The sequence below is a fragment of the Chionomys nivalis genome, chromosome 3, assembly GCF_950005125.1.
Source record: "Chionomys nivalis chromosome 3, mChiNiv1.1, whole genome shotgun sequence".
NCBI lineage: Eukaryota > Metazoa > Chordata > Mammalia > Rodentia > Cricetidae > Chionomys > Chionomys nivalis.
This window is the reverse complement of record NC_080088.1, coordinates 58,464,676-58,484,462: the sequence shown is the minus strand read 5'-3', so window position 1 is coordinate 58,484,462 and position 19,787 is coordinate 58,464,676. Positions and strand designations below refer to the sequence as shown.

Here is a 19,787-nt window from a genome sequence, read left to right as displayed (position 1 = left end):
TGCCTCAACTTCCCAAATGCTGGGATTAAAGGTGTGCGCCTCCACTGTTAGGCTTGCCCTTCAGGATTGCCATATGTATTGTGGTAGTTAATTGTTTTGTCAGACTGTAGAGAAAGCAGTCTCACCAGGAAATACTAAGGGCAGTACAAAGTTTTAGAAGTAAAAAGATGTTGAATTCCCCCGTGTTAAAATTGTGTTACTGACGTTCATTTACTTTTCAGTTATTCAAGAGAAGAAATGTCGCTACAGCAGAAGAAGAAACCGAAGAAGAAGTTATGTCAGATGGCGGCTTTCATGAGGCCCAGGTTAATAACATGGAGATGGCCCCAGTAAGTATGATAGTAAAAAGAACTCTTTGGTGTGTGATAAAGCTAAGAGATGTTGGTCTTCTTGAGTTTAATAGAAAGGTTAAGTTAATTGGACATGGTGGTGTCTATATAATATCAGTACTAGGGAGTCTGAGGAAGGAGGGTAGTTTGAGGCATTCCTTGACCTCACGGACCCTGTTTCTAAATCAAATCAAAGCAAAAAAAAAAAAAAAAAAAGTCTGTTAAAAATACCTGTGCTGAAACATCTCATTGTACTTCATTATGTATACAACTTGTCAACTACAGATGAAGGGTGGGGACAGATGAGATGACTCAGTAGGTAAAGCTGCTTTCCTCCAAGCCCGGGTTCAGTCTTTGTGACTTATATGGTGGAGGGTGAGGACTGACTCCCTCTTGTCCTGATTGCCACAGGTACATGTGACACATGTACCCTCCCCAAAGTTATAATAAAACCAACATGTATGTATAATTAATTAAATAATTTTAGGTATAGCATATAAAATATGCTATGCATTTATGAAAATGTCTCATCAAACGCAGTTAGCATATATATTTTAAAGATGTATTTCTTTTTAGGGGGAGTTTAAGACAGGACTTTTCTACGTAGCCTTGGCTGTCCTGGAACTCACTCTGTAGACCAGGCTGACCTCAAACTCATGAGATCTGCCTGCCTCTCTGCCTCTTGAGTGCTGGATTCAAAGGCAGTTCTATTTTTATTTTATTTATACAAGTGTTTTGCCTGCACGTATGTAAATGTGTACATGCCTGATGCCCATGGAGGCTGAAAGAGTACTGAATTCCTTGGAACTAATGCCATGTCAGTCCTGGGAATTGAACCTAGGCCCTCTGCAAGAATAGCAAGTGCTCTTAATGGCTGAACCATCTCTCTAGCCCCCTGTTTTGAACAATTAATATATTCTAATAGAAATCACATGCATGCATCTTTGTGTGCTGGGTATTTAACTCAGGTCCTATTTCAGGGTAGATGACAGCATTGCCACTGAGACATATCCCAGCCCTGTGTAGTTACTTTTTAGTTTTAGAACTATGGTTTTCATGGTAAAAATTGTTTGAGATTTATATTCTGATAAGGTCGATAAGGCATGGACTTAAGACACGGTAGTCAAAGGTTCAAGGTCTTATAATTTACTAGGCTAGAAATTTAGGGGGTAGTAGTGACTCACACCTTTAATCCCCAGCACTGGGAAAGCAGAGGCAGGTGGATCTTGTGAGTTCAAGGTCAACCTTGTCGACAAAGTGAGTTCCAAGACAGCCAGGGCTACACAGAAAACTCTGTGTCATTTCTCCCTCCCCCCCAAAAAAAGCCTTAGAGAAGTCACTTCTCATGAGGTGAATAAACTCAGAGGAGAAGAGCTTGGGTGTCCATGAGGCAGCTTAGCTTGAGCTTGGTCCCCAAGATGAAGTGTGACACACTGACCAGTTACATCCGTCTTACAAAAGTGAACCAAGAAAACCCCAAAATAAACCACAGACAACGCAGGCTCACTTTTGTACCATTCTGATCATCCAACTAGGAATCAGTGAAATTTTTGAGATGAAAAGAAAATAGATGCAAAGTTGTACATATGTCTTAAAATAAATTCATTACATATCTATAATATGAATACAATGTACTTAATGTAGGCTACAATTAGAAAAATGTACTATTTTAATAATAGGTCACTGTTAAACTAATTATAAATGGGTAAAGAATAGAAGGATATATACAGACAGGTGAGTTAAAAACCTATTAAATAAAGGATCGTAAGAGTAACTATAGCTAAGGAAGTATTTCAGAACATTTATTGTACGTGTATCTGAGTAAGTAGTTACAATAATTCTCCATTGAAGATTTCATTAGAAAACAAATGAAGCAGTTTTGTGTGCATTGAATTAACCCAGGAACTTGAGCATATTGGGTAAGAACTCTACCAGTGAGCTCCATCTTAGCTCCATGAATGGTGGTCTCAAACATTAATTTGGTGGGACTGTTCGCAAGACTTGTGGGAAACATAGTTTGCCTAACTAAGTCAAGAGGGATTGGAAAAGGAAGTGGTTTCCCCAACATATATAACTCCTTTAGAATTGATGAAGATATGGCCAGCATTTTAATCGGTTTGTGTTAAATTTTTCTGAGGCCTTTAGAAGATCTGTCTTTGAGCCAGGTGGTGGTGGTGTATACCTTTGTACTGGGCTGTAGAGGCAGACAGGTCTCTTGAGTTCGAGGCCAGCCCAGTCTATAGAGCTAATTCCAGGACAGTCAGGGCTACACAGAGAAGCCCTGTCTGAGCGCAGTGGGGGTGGGGAGTTGGTCTTTCCAACTACTAAGGAAAATACTAAGTGAATATGGTAATGTTTGTTTTTGTTTTGAGATTTTGGAGGGGGGGTTTCTAGACAGGGTTTTTCTATGTGTTGGACACTAGAGTCCAATTACTGAGGAGGAGTCGCCCCAAGAAAACACTCTCACACCGCAGTTGATGTAAAAGCAAGAGGATTTAATTCTGTCACGACAGGGTCTTTCAGCATTCGAGAACCCAAAAGACCCCGAATAGCTGTACAGGCTACTTTTAAAGTAAAAAGCCACAGAAACAAGGGGAGAATCTGGGGGTTGTTTTTCCAACTATTAGGTTTGGCTGATTCAGAGGGCTACTAGCAATGATTGTTCTGAGCCACAGCCAGAGAGTGGTTGCTAGATCAGGCAGGGTAAGGAGGAAACATCTGTGAGTCATCCTAACCGTATCCAAGGAACTGTATCTGAGTCAATATCCCCTGACCAAGGCTGAGGAACTGAGTCAACATATATGGGTTATCTTGCCCTAATTCCAAAACTGAGTTCTATTTGGAGAGCATCCACAAGATCACAGGGAGATGGAAAATCCCCAACATTCTAGTATGTGCATATGTAGTTGTTAGGTCCTTGGTTCCCGGGGGGGGTGGGGGGGCACTAATGCTGAGAGGCCTCAGAAATGGCCTCAGAGTTATCCTAGAGTTTTTCATATATATCTCTAGCTTTCCTGGAACTCTCTAGTAGACCAGGCAGTCCTCAAACTCATAAAGATTCACCTGCTTCTGCTTCTTGAGTACTGGGATTAAAGGTGTGTGCCACCACCCGAACCAGTAATTTTTTTAAAGTATTTATTTTAAAATATGTATATAGATGTCTCTGGGGGGGCGGTTACATACTTGTATGTGTGGGTGCCTGAGAAGGCTGGAAGTGAGATCAGATTGCCCTTAGTGGGAGTTACAGGTACTTGTGAGTGGCCCCATATGAGTTCTAGGAACAGAACTTGAGTTTTTGCAAGTGCAGTATATATTCTTAACTGCTGAGTTAACTCTTCATGCCCTGTGAATGTAGTGTTCTAGATGCATTAGTCAAGGTTTCTAAGAGAGACGGGGAGAGGGGCAAAGAGAGAGGGAAGGGAGTGATTGAAGTAGTGGCTTTTGTGATGGCAGCTTGCAACCAAGTAGTCTGGAGGGGAGGTCAGCAGGCTGGAAACTCAGGAAGCATCGCTGTTGCAGTCTGAGTCTGAATTCCTTCTCTTTGGGGAAACCTCAGGCTAAAAGGCCTTTAGCTAATTAAGGTCACCCCACATTATGAAAACCAATCTTAGAATCTGCTCTATTCAGTTGTCCTAATTTAAATGTTAATCACATCTAAAATACTTTCAGAATAACATTTTGACTAGTATTTGTCTAGGGAACCTGGTTGACACGTGAAATCAGCTGTCAGAATCTACTCCTTATTTGTTAGGCATCCTCCCCCCCCTTTTTTTTTTAAGCCATATTGAGCTTCAGAAAAGATAACAAAGTTGTTCCTTCATCTAAAATGGTATAGCTATAACCAACCTTCTCCCTAGAAGGGGTTGCTAAAAGTTTGGGTAGTGTTCACTTCCCTTCTTGATGTCCTATATTTAAATACCATGATATAAATCTGTACAGCTATAAAAGAGGACATAAAAAAGAAGAAAAAGATAGTTGTTTGCTACATTTATAATACTACCATGCACACAGATATACAGCTGGTTTTGTACATGTGAAAACATTTGTAACAGTCCCTTAAACACTTGTTTACTCAGGAATCAATCTTGCTGCATTGAAAACAGTTGCTTTTCTAATCTTAAGCAGAGTGCTTCATGAATTCCTTATGGAAATTCAGACAGGATCTCACTATGTAATAGCTGGTGTTACATTCTCTACCCCCTTGCTTTAGCCTTTCTTTGCTGGGGTTTCAGCATGCGCTACCACACATGATCCTCTAATGAGAATGTTTTGATTTTTGGGTTTGTTTTGTTTTGTTTGTTTGTTTGTTTTTTCAAAACAGGGTTTCTCTGTGTAATGGCTGTCCTGGAACTCACTTTGTAGACTGGACTTGGCCTCGAACTCACAGAGATCCGACTGCCCCTGTCTCCCAAGTGCTGTAATTAAAGGTGTGTGCCACCATCACCCAACTTCTAATAAAAAATTTTAAGTGTTAGAGGTTTATTGTCAATTACATAGTATTTCCAGAACTCAGAGCAGATTTCTCTATAATTCTTAATAACTTTAACTTTTCTTTTCCTTCATTTCTTCTTCCTTCCCTTTTGTCCTTTTTTTATTTTTTTTTTGCATTTTTTTATTATTGTTATTATTATTATAAATTTTCACCTCCTCCCATTTCCCTCCCCCTCCCTCTCCAGTCCTAAGAGAAGTCAGGGTGCCCTGCCCTGTGGGAAGTCCAAGGCCCTCCCCTCTCCATCCAGGTCTAGGAAGATGAGCATCCAAACAGACTAGGTTCCCACACAGTCAGTACATGCAGTAGAATCAAAACCCAGTGCCATTGTCCTTGGCTTCTCAGTCAGCCCTCCTTGTCAGCCACGTTCAGAGAGTCCGGTTTGATCACATGCTCCATCAGTCCCAGTCCAGCTGGCCTTGGTGAGTTCCCATTGGATCAGCTCCACCGTCAACAGTGGGTGGGTGCACCCCTCATGGTCCTGACATCCTTGCTCATGTTCTCTCTCCTTCTGCTCCTCATTTGGACCTTGGGAGCTCAGTCCAGTGCTCCAATATGGGTCTCTGTCTCTGTCTCCATCCATCGCCAGATGAAGGTTCTATGGTGATATGCAAGATATTCATCAGTGTGGCTATAGTCTAGGGCCAGTTCAGGCGCCCTCTCCTCAGCTGCTCAAGGAGCAAGCTGGAGACATCTCCTTGGACACCTGGGAACTGCTCTAGAGTCCAGTCTCTTGCCAACCCTAAAATCGTTCCCTTAATTAAGATATATACTTCCCTGCTCCCATATCCACTCTTCCTCCATCCCAGGCTCATTCCCCAGGCTCTCCCCATCCTCCCCTTCTCACTTCTCTCTCCTCATCTCCCCTTACCTCCCCCCCCCCCAAGTTCTCAATTTTTGCCTGGCAATCTTGTCTACTTCCAATATCCAGGAGGATAACTACATGTTTTTCTTTGGGCTCACCTTCCTATTTAGCTTCTCTAGGATCATGAATTATAGGCTCAATGTCCTTTATTTATGGCTAGAAACCAATTATGAGTGAGTACATACCATATTCATCTTTTTGGGTCTGAGTTACCTCACTCAGGGTAGTATTTTCTATTTCCATCCATTTGTATGCAAAATTCAAGATGTCATTGTTTTTTACCACTGAGTAGTACTCTAATGCATATATATTCCACACTTTATCCATTCTTCCATTGAGGGGCATCTAGGTTATTTCCAGGTTCTGGCTATTACAAATAATGCTGCTATGAACATAGTTGAACAAATGCTTTTGTAGTATGATAGGGCATCAATTCTTTCTATAGACCAGAGATCAAACTCAGAGATCAAACTCAGAGATCAAACTCAGAGATCCGACCGCCTCTGCGTCCCCAAGTGCTGGAATTAAAGGCTTACACCACCACCACCCTGCTAACTGTAACCTTTATTTAAAAAACAAAAACAAAAACAAAAAAACAGTAACATGGTAGGGAACAGGAAATTTTAAGACCAATAGGGATTTAAGGACCTAATTTTTTAATTTAGTGGTGGTTAGAATCTGGTTTCTGCAAGCCCACCACCAACTCCTTTACTTCTAGTTGAACATCTCATCTCTTATTTACAGCCATCATAGTAGTGATTGTGTATAGGAATACTTAATGCTGTCCTATTAATATGTGCAATTTTATGTCTCTATACATCTGTTGAAAAAATAACACAAAAGGCAAGGTTATTTACTTTCAAGGAGATTATGATAAACTAGGAAGTTCAGGTGTTAACAAATAACCAGGAAAATATCTAGTGGTGATATGAATTTGGTATGTGGTATGTTCAGGATATGGGTTGTCTCAATTAGTAGAGTGCTTGCCTAATATATATATATATATATATATATCCTTGAGTTCAGTCCCCAGTCCCACATAAATTGGGTCTGGGGGCAAGATCAGGAGGTTCAGTGTTGTCTTTGGCTACACAGAGCATTTTGTAGATTCATGATACCTGTTCTTGAAAATAGAAAAGAATAGAATAGAAGTGACTGATGTAGCAGCTGAGCAATTGCTTTAGATTTAGAGGTCATGAAAAGAACTTTAAAATTTTGTATTTTACACATGTAGGTGTTTTGCCTGCATGTATGCCTGTATACTACTTGGGTTTCTGGTGCTTATGGAGGCAAGAAGAGGGCTTGTCTTTACCCCAGGGCTGGTCACTCTGAAGACCAGGTTGCCCTCAAACTCAGCAATCCACTTGCCTCTGACTCCAGAGTGCTGGGATTAAAGGGTGAGACACCAAGGCCTGGCTGTCATGAGCTTCGTAATAATAGAGTCTGACTGACCTCTTCACATTAGTATGATCTTAGACAGTTTTGCATGTAAAGATTTATGTATTTGTATAACTTTAGGAAATGTGTGATTTGATAGTATTTTATGTTTTTCTTTCCACTGAACTAAGGTTAATATTGTGTTATATTTGCTTATCTTTAATGCAGGGTGGGGTCATTACCTCTGACATGATTGAGATGATATTTTCGAATAGCCCAGAGCAACAACTTTCTGCAACCCAGAAATTCAGGAAACTACTTTCAAAGGGTAAGTCTTAGATTTATTGACTTTACTTTTTAATCTCTGTGTAAATTATTCCTTGTCCACAATCCCTTTTCTACAGCTCCTGCTAATTTCTTTTGGAGTAATGCGTTTTGTAAGTAGAAAAATAAAGAGGCATACAGATGTGTACAATTTTGAGCCCTGCATTTTGTTTCCTTACTTATTTCCCAGAAGGGAACCATTTGGGAGCTGTCATAAAAAGACCTTATAGTAAGTAATAATAGCTTTTGCTGACAGAAGTTGAGAAGCTCCGCTCTTTATTAAAAATTACTTAAACAGTAATTACTGATTTTAATATTAGTAGTTTATTACTGAAAGTTAAGTATAGATTTATTGTGGAATAAGATATTTCTTCTTTGTGTAATTAGAATAAATTAGCGTATAAAAAAATTCTGAGCCATATTAAAATACAGTAGTAAGTTATGGTTGTTTAAAATCATTAGTTTTTAAAAATATTTATGTCGTGAGCTGATAGCTGCATTAAAATGTCTACCACCTTAACATACACAGAAAGTATGACAATTTGGTAAAATTCTGTGGCATGTTCCTTTATAGCATGCTTTTCCCACAAAAAGGCGTTTTATAACCTCTCCTTTCCTACATGTATTCTAGTTTGCCAGCTTCCTTCTTAAAAATATGATAACTAGAGCATAATAGCACTGCAGATGTGTTTATTGCAGTAGTTGATGACGAGAGACTCACTTCTTTGTCTTGGGAAGACTGATCATTTCAGTGTCAGTTTAAGAGAATACTGTTGTCACAGCATAGTTCTACATTTGAATTTTCAGCAAAGAAAACTTTTTACTTCGTGAACTGTAGTTTTGAATGTTTTAGGTTTTTGTTGTTGTTTTGACAAAACTTCTTGGCCAAAAGCAACTTAGGGAAGGGACTTACTTGACTTAGTTCCCTTTTTTGTTTTATTGCTGTGATAAAACTTACCTTATAGAAGAGTTTACTTGGTTTGCAGTTCCAGATGGCTAGAGTCCCAGATGGTGGAGGAGCGGTAGCTGAGAGCTCATATCTCAGAACACTGAGAGCAAGCAGAGAGCACGAATGATAGCAGCTGGGGACCAAGTGTTCAAATGTGTGAGACGTATGGGGAGTAAGTTGCAGTTGCTTACAGCCCATCGTAGAGTGTTACGTGCCAAAGAACACACTTGATGGCATGTGCTATAGGGAATCCTGCTTGCTGGCTCGTAGGCAGGCTTAGTATGTCCTCTTGATTTCTCACGCTTTTCAGGGCCACCTTTCTAGATAATGGTGCAGATAATGGTGCTACATATAGTGTGGGCTGGGCCCTCCTATAACAGTCAAGATAGTCTCTCACGGGCCAATATTATATGGCCAATGTTTCAAGTGAGATTCTCTTACCAGATAATTATGTCAAGTTGAGAGAACCTAATGAGGACAGTGAATTCATGTGGACTTTTTTTTTTTTTTAAAGCCTTTTAATAAATACAGTGACTAGGCCATCAAGATGACTCAAATGATAAGAGCACTAGGCTCCAAGGCTGATGACCTGGTGGCCTGAGTTTGATCTCTGGAATGCATGTGGTATGAACCAACTCTCGTAGGTTATTCTTCGACCTCCACACGTCGTGCCCCACAGGTCCACACACAGAGAGACGAACAAATAAATAAGTAAATTAAAAAAATATATAGTTGTTAAGCTGGGTACTTAATTGTCTGCCACCAGGAGATGGAGGTAGGATCTCAGAATTTAAGACTAGCCTGGCCAACATAATGAGATCACATCTTAAAATATAAACAAAAACAAATCAACTGTTGTGGCTTAGAAACATGACTTACGGTGGACTTGCCTGTGATACACAGAACCTAGGGTTCATCCCCTATGCTGGCAAACAGAACAACCAAGATTGCTTTTGTTTTATTCTCCTGATTTATTGTCATTTTTGGTGCGTTACTCTTTATTTTCTATGATGTTTCTGTAATTCAGAATATTAACTAGTTTATCTTTATTATTACAAGGTTTGTTACATTTGAGTGATTGATAAAACTGTTGAACAAGGCAAAGGACATGTTACTAGAATGCCTTCCTTCTAAATCAGCAATAAGCTAATTAGTCAAAACAAAAGCATAGGGCCTTAGTGTAGCACACAGGTTTCCCTGTAAATTGCCATGATGTTAACCTGAACTCTGGATCTGCCTCTGATCTGGAGTGCTGGGATTATTGGTGCGGACCACCATGCTTGGTTTACCCTTTACAGTGCGGCTATTGACTATTTGCCAAGGGTCTCCCTAGGCAGTACTGTTCTAATGTATTTTTCTGACATTGCATACACAAAAGGAAAAGTCTCTCCTGTAATTATTGGCCTGATTATCTGATATTTTCTGTCTCCTCACCCAGTAATTGTTTATTAAATGCCAATTTATACTCATCCTCATAAATCAAAGTGAGATTAATTTGGCAAGTAAGTGTTAATGAATTCTTGCGGCACTTTCTTGTTAGTGCTCCTGTGAAATCCTATAAGCACATTGAGAATCCTGTCATTCAGGTTCTTTAGGCAGGTATAATAAAAACACAGGTTGAAGCCTTTTGTACGGAAAAAGGGCCAGAGGAGCGTATACCAGAATGCTAGTAGCAGTTGGCTTTGGATTTCCCTGTTTTCTTGAGTTTTTTTAAAATAGTGGATCATGACCCTTTTGGGGGGATTGAATGACCTTTTCAAGGGGTCACATATCAGATATCTTGCATATCTTATTTACATTATGATTTACAGCAATAGCTAACTGCAGTTATAAAATAGCAGTGAAATAGTTTTATGTTGGGGCTTACCACAGCATGAGGAACTTCATTAAAGGGTTGCAGCATAGGAAGGCTAAGACCCACTGTAGCAAATGCATTAATTTTAAGAAATATTGGGACCTGATAATGTAGCTCAATGATAAGAATTATTGGCTTGGCATACAAGGTTCAGCACTGAGGGTGCACACATGAAAGATTTCCCTTGTACTGCAAAAACAAAGAATTTTGCCCTTCCTTCATTTTAATATGTAACCTTATATTTTTGTGATACCTTTCAAGCTACACTACTTTTAAAGTGACCAAATTCAATATTAACCTTTTTGGAGGGGATAGATTTCTAATATGAAAGTTGGCCAATGAATGATAAGAGGGGTATTGTGACTAACTTTGATCTATAAAGTCATTTTATTGAAATCTTTTATTTTATCTTATGGGGAAACAGAACCTAATCCTCCTATTGATGAAGTCATCAACACACCAGGAGTAGTGGCCAGGTTTGTGGAGTTCCTCAAACGAAAAGAAAATTGTACACTGCAGGTGCGGATATTTTCATTTCTTGCCTTAGAACTTTGTTCTTGAAAACTTAATATGAGTTACTAATCTGTATGAAGGCTTGTTTGTTTATAATAGTATGGGTGATAACTACCTTGTAAACTGCTTATATAGGTTTGTTAACATGTAGGTGTTCTGATCAATACTTGCTAGAATTTGTGTCTCATTTGAATTTTTCGCAGTAGGACTTGTCATAACCAGGAGCCTATGCAAGTTATGTGAAGTTTCTTGTGTGTGTTTGTGTGTGTGTGGAGGGGTGGGGGTTCTCAAGATGGTGTATATAATATATAACATGGACTGGCCTAGAAACTCAGAAATCAAACCAGTCTTACTAAACCACAAGAAAACTTTGCCATAAGTTTGATTTTCTTCTAATGGACTGTACAAAGAGTTTACCACCTAATGACTGAATTTTTTTTTATTTTTTTTCTAGTGTTAATTTCTAACTTGTTTATTTTTATTTTATGTGCATTGACGTTTTGCCATGACTGTCGGGTCCCCTGGAACGGGAGTTACAGACAGTTGTGAGCTGCCATGTGGGTACCGGGAATTTTGATCCCTGGTCCTCAGTGCTTTAACCATGGAGCTATCCCTCCAGCCTCCTAGGATTGAATAATTTTTACAGTAAGAGGAGCCAGCTGTCAAGCTCACAGCCTTTGAGTATCTGGAATTCTAAAAATACTACTTTTTTCCCTGGGTAAAGTTAAACTTTTGCTGCTAATTTGATTGTTCATTAGCAGATTCCTTTAATATCTGAATTATTGACAAGTACCTATAATCCATAAATTCTCACCAAGGTCTTTTATGTAATATGAAGGGCTCAGGTCTTTCAGAGGTAACATGTAGCTATAAAATTTGGTTACATTGTAAGTAGATCACAAGGTGGGAGAAATACTTGCCAATCATAGGGCAATTTCTGCCTTCATTGTCAATCTTGATTGAGGCATTTCATAAATGGCAATTCCTGTCCCAGGCTCCTTATTGCAGATGATTTGTTAGTCTTAGTGCTTTGTCTTGATACTTTCTCTCCTCCTGCTCCATCTTTCTCTTTATCTTACATCTTTATTGTGGTGATGAATGTCTTCCAGAGGAGAAGGAGGAAATCCAGCAAAGGTAGAGTACTTCTCTGTTCCATCGGTTTTCTTCTCCAGTTTGACCTTTGCCAATCCCTGTGTTGATTTGAATTAAGATTCTGTTTTGCTTGATGCCTCCTGGATTATTGTAATTCTGGCCTCCATCTAAGTCCAGAATCACCAGACAGTTGAAAAGTTATATTTACCCTGAGAGCAAGGAAAGAGAGTTTTTCTCAGAAAAAAAAAAAAGGAAATCCAGATGGCCAACACTGCAGAGAACAGAGCCTGAGCCTCTAAGCGACCTGCCAAGAGACCATGGGGATCAAAAGAGGAGACTTACTGCAGTTTATCATTCCAAATGGTTTGTAAGAAACGGGAGCTAGGGAAGATGACTATTTCGTTCATTACAAATTACAAAATGTTGCTCTCCAGTCTCTAGGAAGGAGTGCACTTGAGTGGTAGCAGTTATACTCACAGGTAGGCAGGTTTTAATTAGGTGCTTATAGAGGTCTACTCTCCTATGCACTAAAGAAATAAAGCAGAAGCTTCCAGAAAAAATGAAAAAATCTTGAGAAATGAATCTTGTCTCTATACTCTACTGTACTCTTGTCTATAAGCAGTATACTATGTTCTTATACAGTGCCCTTTTCTGACTGACACATAAAATTCTCTATTATTTTGTGATTCATTATGTGTTAGAACTTAAGGTGAAGCCTTCAAAGTCTCTGATTTGCTTTTATCTAAATTTCTAGATTCCACCCTTTTCCAGACTAGTACTTGGGATGAAAGACTGAAAAATGATTTCTCTGAAGTGAGCGCTTCATGAATTGTTACCTCAGTTATCTAAGATTGGGAAGTAACCAGTCTAGTGTTTGAGGGTCATTGTCTCCAGCTTTCCTTCTGCATGTAAAGTACAGCATGGCATTCTCTTTCCAGTCTGAGTGTTGGGTGACATCGATCACCTCCAAAGCAGTTAAGAGCAATTATGCTCAGGGAGGAGCCAGGGACATAAGTGTTCTGCCATGTCTTCAGATAATTAGATGTTTTGGGAAGCTTGGAGGGAATTCCTTGCCTTGTGACTTGGGGGCAGCACTAAATGTAAGACAGCGAGTAGAGCACATCTTTAGAATAAGGTTTTGCCATTTCTCTTTTCCCAAAGAGACTGATAGTCTATGGCACAAATGAAATTGGGTGGCTTAATTCAATAATAAATCCCAGGGCCAGTTTCTTTTCATCCTGTAGCTAAAGGACTGAGTTTTAGTGAACGTCACTACCCTTTGTCTTCTCAGATCAGTGGATTGTCTCAAATAAGAGAGCCCTACATGTCTTCTTTGAGACATCACTACCCAGATACTATCTTGCCATTCAAACTGGAGGTGAATGCAGGAAGAATCTAGGATTTGGGGATTAGGCAGTACCTTAGCTTTAGAGTGCTGTCAGGCTTAGTGACACCCTCTAGCCTTTGGTAGGAGACTGCTCTACCTTGAGTAGTCTGTGGGCTCACTTGTTTGAGGTCAGGTCCAGCATCTTTATACTATCTTCTGCAGTACTAATATACTGCGCTGCCAAACTTTTAAAGTTTTATCTAGAAACGATAAATTACTTCTTACTTCTAAATATTAGATGGCACCCCTCCAGAAGTTGTAAACTTGAATGAAGTTGGCTTAGCTTTTTTGTCCTTTCTTGGCTTTCTTGTCCCCTCTGGAAGCTTAGTGTGATAAACTGCAGTAAACCTTCATCCTCTTCCCTCCCTGTCTTCACTGATGTCTCTCCGTTTCCTGGAGGGTTGCTCAGATATCTCAGGTGCTCTTCTCTGCAGAGTTTGATAATCTGGGTTATTTTTCTGATGTGAGCCTTTCTTTTCACTTGCTCTCCAGGTGAGCCTGGCATTTGCTAGGAACCAGAGTGGAACCGGCAAAGTGGCCAGCAACAGAGTCCTGATCCAAATGGAGAAAGGGAGCCAGGCGTACCTCAACCTGGAGTGGGAAACTTGATAGGAGGTCAGAAGTACTTCAGCTTTGGATTCTCATTTTCCTTATTAAAGGAGCTGAGCACCAGAAGGTAGAGACTCAGAAAGAGGACAGAGAGGAAAAACCTCAAATCTGAAGAATACAGATGGCAGTTGTAGCAATCAGTCCGTATTTAGCAAATTCCTGTGCAAAACTTCAGTGGAATAATAATGTATTAGCAGTTATAGCTACACAGTAGGTTCTTTCCTGTGATGCAGTTTTTGGACTGCTAAGATTATGCTAGTATAAGACAACACAGAGAAAGCTAAGGCTGTGATTATTTTGTCCATGATTTGTTACTTTTGGTGATAACATTTCTCAGGTACGCTTTTCACTTTCCACGTTATTCTCCTATTGGGTTATATGATTACTTAAGTCATTATTGTTTCTTTTGGATGTTTCTAACATATCTTTATGTATTTGTATTCACCATTAGTTTGAGCTTTGCAGTCTCTCTCTGGTTACATTCTGATCTAGCACCTAAGACCAAAATATTAAAAGCAAAGCTATAAACCTTAGTGAAATACAGGACAGACTATAAGGAAAGGGTATCTAGGCTGCTTACATCCAAGTTTTAAAAAAGTGTACCTGCACATTAAACACATCTGAATAAGGACTTCCATTCCTGAAGTGAGTTTTCTTTCTGACCCCCCCCACCCCCCATGGCTATAACTCATCACAGGGTGAAAACACTGAAACAGTAAATACCAAAACTACTTTTTAATCCCCGTTCTGGAATCTTGACTGCATATAAAGACGGCCATCATTATGATTATGTACTGAATACAAGCATAGCTCCGGCACATTAGCTTTTGCAGAAGCACATCCAATGTTTCCCGTCCATGCTTAGCTGTTGCTCTCTTGTTCACTTTCCTGATCATCATCACAACTGTTTTTCTGTCTGGTTCACCTGAGTAGGCTTCTGGTTCTTGATTTTCTTAGAGACCTTTGTTAAACTCAGTCAGCAGTGTGAACCCTGGCAGTATTACTATGCTAATTGATTTTTCCCACTGATAACTCTTTAATATGTTCTGTTATCAGGGTCTTGCTGTGATATACATCACAATCTGACTGCGACCCCTTTCCTCATGGAAATGTAGTATCCAGATAGGACTTGCTCTTTCCAGATCGCTTTCCTCAGTTTTCAACTTCTTCTGACTTGGTATCTATAGTAATTAGGCAATTAATTAGTTTATAAACTTTGAGCTTACCTTCTAGTCAGACAGTCTGCTGCCTCCCTACATCATTTACCTTATATTTTACCCAGTTCATTTCAGTAGTGACTTAGAGAAATTACAGCTTAGGCAACGCCTCCTCTGTAGTTAAATAATGTGCTGTACTGTTTGAGATTTCTTGCTCTAGGTGGTAGAACTAAAAGCAGTTGAAATGTGTATGTTTCAGAGAGATCGAAATTAGTTTGAACATTTCTTTCATTAGTTACTTAACTAGAGATACATGTATAAAGTGCTTTTCCCCCATGATATTTTTGTGTTAGATTTTTAACCGCTCCCCCACAGACTTTATTGATACAGTTACATGTATGTAGTTTTTATAGCATTAGCTAAAGTTTCTGCTTTCAGAGGTGTCTTTGGCAGCCCTTTTGTTCTGCTGTCATTTTCCAACTGTAGACACAATCATAGATTGGGTCACTGGTTACATTAATCTTAAAAATAAGCAAACCAAAGAACCCTCAAGGGGCAGCAAAGGACATACAAATTTCTCACTTGATCTTCTTGTTTCTTCTGCTAGGAATGTACTGTCAGTCACTTAGATTTGTTCTGCTATCTTGACTTAATTTTTCCAATGATTGATGCCTTTTTAATTGATATAAAATCTTAGAAAATAATTAGCTACAAGTATATTTTTGATGAGATGTAATTGATCTCACATTCAATGTTATATTACTAAACAGAAATGTGACATTTTTTTCAACTGCATAAGTTATTTATTAAAGGATAGAGAATGGTGGAAGGAATTAAAAAATTTAATTTGGGGGGTCTTGACTGAATATAGGTATATAAACTTTCATTCTTAGATTTCTTAATGTTGTGCTAGCGAGAAAGTTAGGCATCTCTAAAATTGGTAATATGCTGTAGTTTTGTTGGTCATAATTTTCTTCATATTTTTTGCTTACCAATGCTGTAATACTAGATTGATTTTTGTTCAGTTTACCTTTGCCACCACCTCTTCTTCTTCCTCCACTTCCTCTTTTTTTTTCTTATCTATTAAGAACCTTTTCTTTGGCTGGAAATGGTAGCAATTATCTTTAATCTCTCCTCTCAGGAAGCAGACATAGGCAGATCTCTGATTTCAAGGCCAGCCTGGTTTACACAAAGAGCTCCGGGCCAGTAAGGACAAGAGTGAGATTCTTGTCTCCAAGGGGGCCAATATATTTTAAAGGAAAAAAAAAAAAGACTTGGATTTGAAGGCTGCTTCTTATCTATTAGATGCTCGTATTAATTATATACTTGTTATCTTTTTAACTATTTAATTTACTTACAATATGTTTTGCTCTTTTCAATTGTAATTGTGTAAAATACATTTTACACTGTTTTCTTTCTATTTCATTTTGCCCATTCCCTAGAAATTATTTATTTATTGGTTCATAAATACAGTACCACAATACAAAGCTCAAAGGAGCATAGAATGTTCAGTAGAGTTATTTTTCTTATCGTTATTAAGTCATCTAGGCCTGTCCTTATAAGCAGTACGTCTTGATGGTGTCTTGTGACTCTGTCTAGAGATGATCTGTACAGTGCCTGTATTAATGTACTTATAATTACTCCTTTTTAGCTCTTTAATTAATGAAATGGTGTGTTACTGTATGGAAGTACATTTTTTGTCGTTTTGTTCTTTCAATAAAATCACTGAGTGCTGATGATGCACACTTTTAATCCTAGCACTTGGGAAGCAGAAGCAGGCAGATCTCTGAGTTCAAGGCCAGCCAGGTCTATAGTGAACACCAGGACACCCAGGGCTACACAGAGAAACTCTATCTTGAAAAACAAAAACAGCAACAAAAACAAAAAATTTGATATCATTCCATATCAACTTATGAAACACTTTTTTCCCTATGGTTTCATGATAACTATACTTTGTTCTGAAATTTTAGGCACTTTAAATATTCTTTTATTGTTGGAGGCTATTTCTTTTCCTGACTGCTCAGAATAGTCAATCAGAAACTATTATAATAGTGGTTGGCTTATTAGCTTATACATATTTCTTACTAGCTCTTACATCTTAAATTAGCCCATTTCTATTATTTTATATTTTACCATGAGGGTCATGGCCTATCAGCAAGATTCCAACTGGCAGTCACGTATTTATCCTCTGGCAGCTACATGACTTCTTATTGACTCCTCCTACTCTCTCTATATATATCTTTTCCAGCCTGGCTGTACTCTGTTAAGCCATTGGCTGAAAGCAGCTTCTTTATTTATTAAGCAGTAAAAGCAACACATATACAGGAAGGACTTCCCACACCATTTCCCCTTTTATGTTCAAATAAAAAGGAAGGTTTTAACTTTAACATAGTAAAATTACATATAATAAAGCTAGTATCAAGCAATAATAACAGTTACAATTTTATATTTGCTTTATTTTTTATCATAACTAAAGAAAACTATAATTATAACTATCTATTCTTAAATTCCATCAAAGACTCCAGAAGGATGTATTACCTAAGTAAACAGGAAGTAAATTGTAAGCAACTTTCAAAACTCTAGAATTGACAGAGACATGTCACTGTCTGGACAGTCACCCAAAGTTCTTCTATAACATTGCAGGCATCCATCTTAAGCCTACAGGCCCATAGTATCTGGCAGACTTTTTCATGAAGCAGGAAATTGCAAAGACAGTTCCGCCTATATTAGCGGTTTGTCAAGTTCACTTTCTTCTTTGTCCTGCAGAATGTCTAGCAGTCTCTTTCATGAAGCAGGAACTCTAAAGGACTTTCTTACCTTTAGACAAATTCAGCAGTCATTTTTCTGTGGGTCCTGCATACAGTATATCATCAAGCAGTTCAGGCAAGAGCTGTTTCTTGCCCAAATGCTAACAAACTCCGTAAGGAGCCTCTTAGTTGCTCATCTTCCTCTTGAAGTAGATTGGTGTTGCCAGGAGCAGATGTGTCTCATTGCCATGAAAAATTTTAATTTCTTAAAGCATTTAAATGCCATATTCTGTAAGTTTTTGAAAGGTTTGAAGAATACTTATCCATCTAAAATATATCTCCATACATCTAGAATACCTGAGTAACATGACTACAACTTGACTATTACAAATGATTATCTATTAACCTATATTTCTTAATTATACATTACATTTTTAAATGAGCTGCACAGACACAATACCTTAGTCAAAAGCAGAAATATACATATAACAAAATTGACCTAAAAATTGCATCAATAGACCAAGATCCATACCAATGCAAAGTATTCATATCTATCTCATATCCTCCTTTAAGTGTAAACAAACATTTATAAACAATTATTTAGGGAATTTAGGTGTAGTTCTCTCCAAGCTGCTTCCTGCTTTTTGTTTGGCAAAGTAATTTTTGGGGGGTGTTCACAGTGACCTTTCTGGGGGACTTGGTTCATCAAATCACATTAGTCTAGAAGGAATTCACAGGTTCTCATCTTCTGTGGAAACAAAAGAAGAACCTCTTTTCCAAAGCAACAAATTCTTAGACCCAAATTTTGAAGTGAAAATACCTTTAAAATGTCTATGTTGGTTTAGCCTAGCAGCCTGTACAATGAAATGTCTCTTTGGATGTAGATCATTCACAGTCAAAAAATTCAAAGAAAATACAATAATATACATAATCCAGACTCTCTGTGTATATTCCATGTTTATGTGACTGAGGGATTCTGGAAATTATTTTTAAATTAGTATGGTATTTACAACATGCCAATAATGATCTTAGATTGATCCCAGACTCCTTTTATTGTACTAAACATTGTATTGCTTTAAGTAAAGAATCTTTTAAATTTTAATAAGATAATGAAACTTAACTTTTGTCTTCATAGTTTGAATCAGCTTGGGTCCTGACAAATATTGCTTCGGGAAATTCTCTTCAGACCCGGATTGTGATTCAGGCAGGAGCGGTGCCTATCTTCATTGAGTTGCTTAGCTCAGAGTTTGAAGATGTCCAGGAACAGGTAAAATCTTCGCAGAAACAGATAGGAGCCCACATTTCACATAGTCATACCCAGCTTGAGTTTTATCAAAATGGTCCATAGCTTGTTTAAATAGGAACAGTCCTCTAGTGAGAATTACCCTTTCAACCGTGGGATTCTTGCAGCTTTTATCGTTTTTTCTTTTTTCTTTAATCATGGACATATTACTTATAAAATGGCCTTTCTTAATGTCAGTTTCTATTGCTACTATTAAAAGTCTTTGTCATTTTAAGCCAGGCAGTGGTAATGCATGACTTTAATCACAACACTTGGGAGGCAAAGACAGGTGGATCTCTGTGAGTTCAAGGCCAGCCTGGTCTACAAGAGCTAGTTCCAGGACAGGTTCCAAAGCTACTGAAAATCCTGTCTCTAACCCCCCCCCCCAAAAAAAAGTCTTTGTCATTTGTTCAGAAAAGACAGAAAACAAACTTTTATTAATTACCAGCCTTAATAACTTTGTAAGGATAAGCCACCGCTAAGTGAATATGATTTTCTTTTGAAGTTTTGAGGGAGAATTAAAGTACAATAGACCACTATATTTAGATGCCTACACCTATGAAGCCATTGTTGTGAAATTACAGTCGCCACCTTTACAAGTTTAATAAATGTGTCTATATTATTATTTCAGCTGTCTGCTTAGTTTCCTATTGTAAACAACCTTAAATACATTTTTAGTTCACCAATTGAGCCATTTAAATCCCTGTTTTGTACAAGGACTGTATAAAATATTACTTATAAGTAAGGGTAGGATCCATTAAAAATAATTGACTCCAGACTAGGTATGTTGCTTTATGGAGCAATTATTTACC

General features: G+C 38.3%; 1 protein-coding gene across 2 annotated transcripts in view; it reads left to right on the top strand.

Moving 5' to 3' along the window:
* Kpna1 (karyopherin subunit alpha 1) overlaps nucleotides 1–19,787 on the top strand; it is a 69,415-nt gene that overhangs the window by 34,019 nt on the left and 15,609 nt on the right. Inside the window, exons 3-6 of one of the 2 annotated variants that reach the window (XM_057764453.1) lie at nucleotides 222–329; nucleotides 7,289–7,388; nucleotides 10,613–10,707; nucleotides 18,829–18,960. In XM_057764453.1, the coding sequence (XP_057620436.1) occupies nucleotides 222–329; nucleotides 7,289–7,388; nucleotides 10,613–10,707; nucleotides 18,829–18,960 (435 nt within the window). Of the gene's footprint in view, nucleotides 1–221; nucleotides 330–7,288; nucleotides 7,389–10,612; nucleotides 10,708–13,716; nucleotides 13,796–18,828; nucleotides 18,961–19,787 lie in introns of those variants that run through there. The other variant, XM_057764454.1, reaches the window with a different exon arrangement.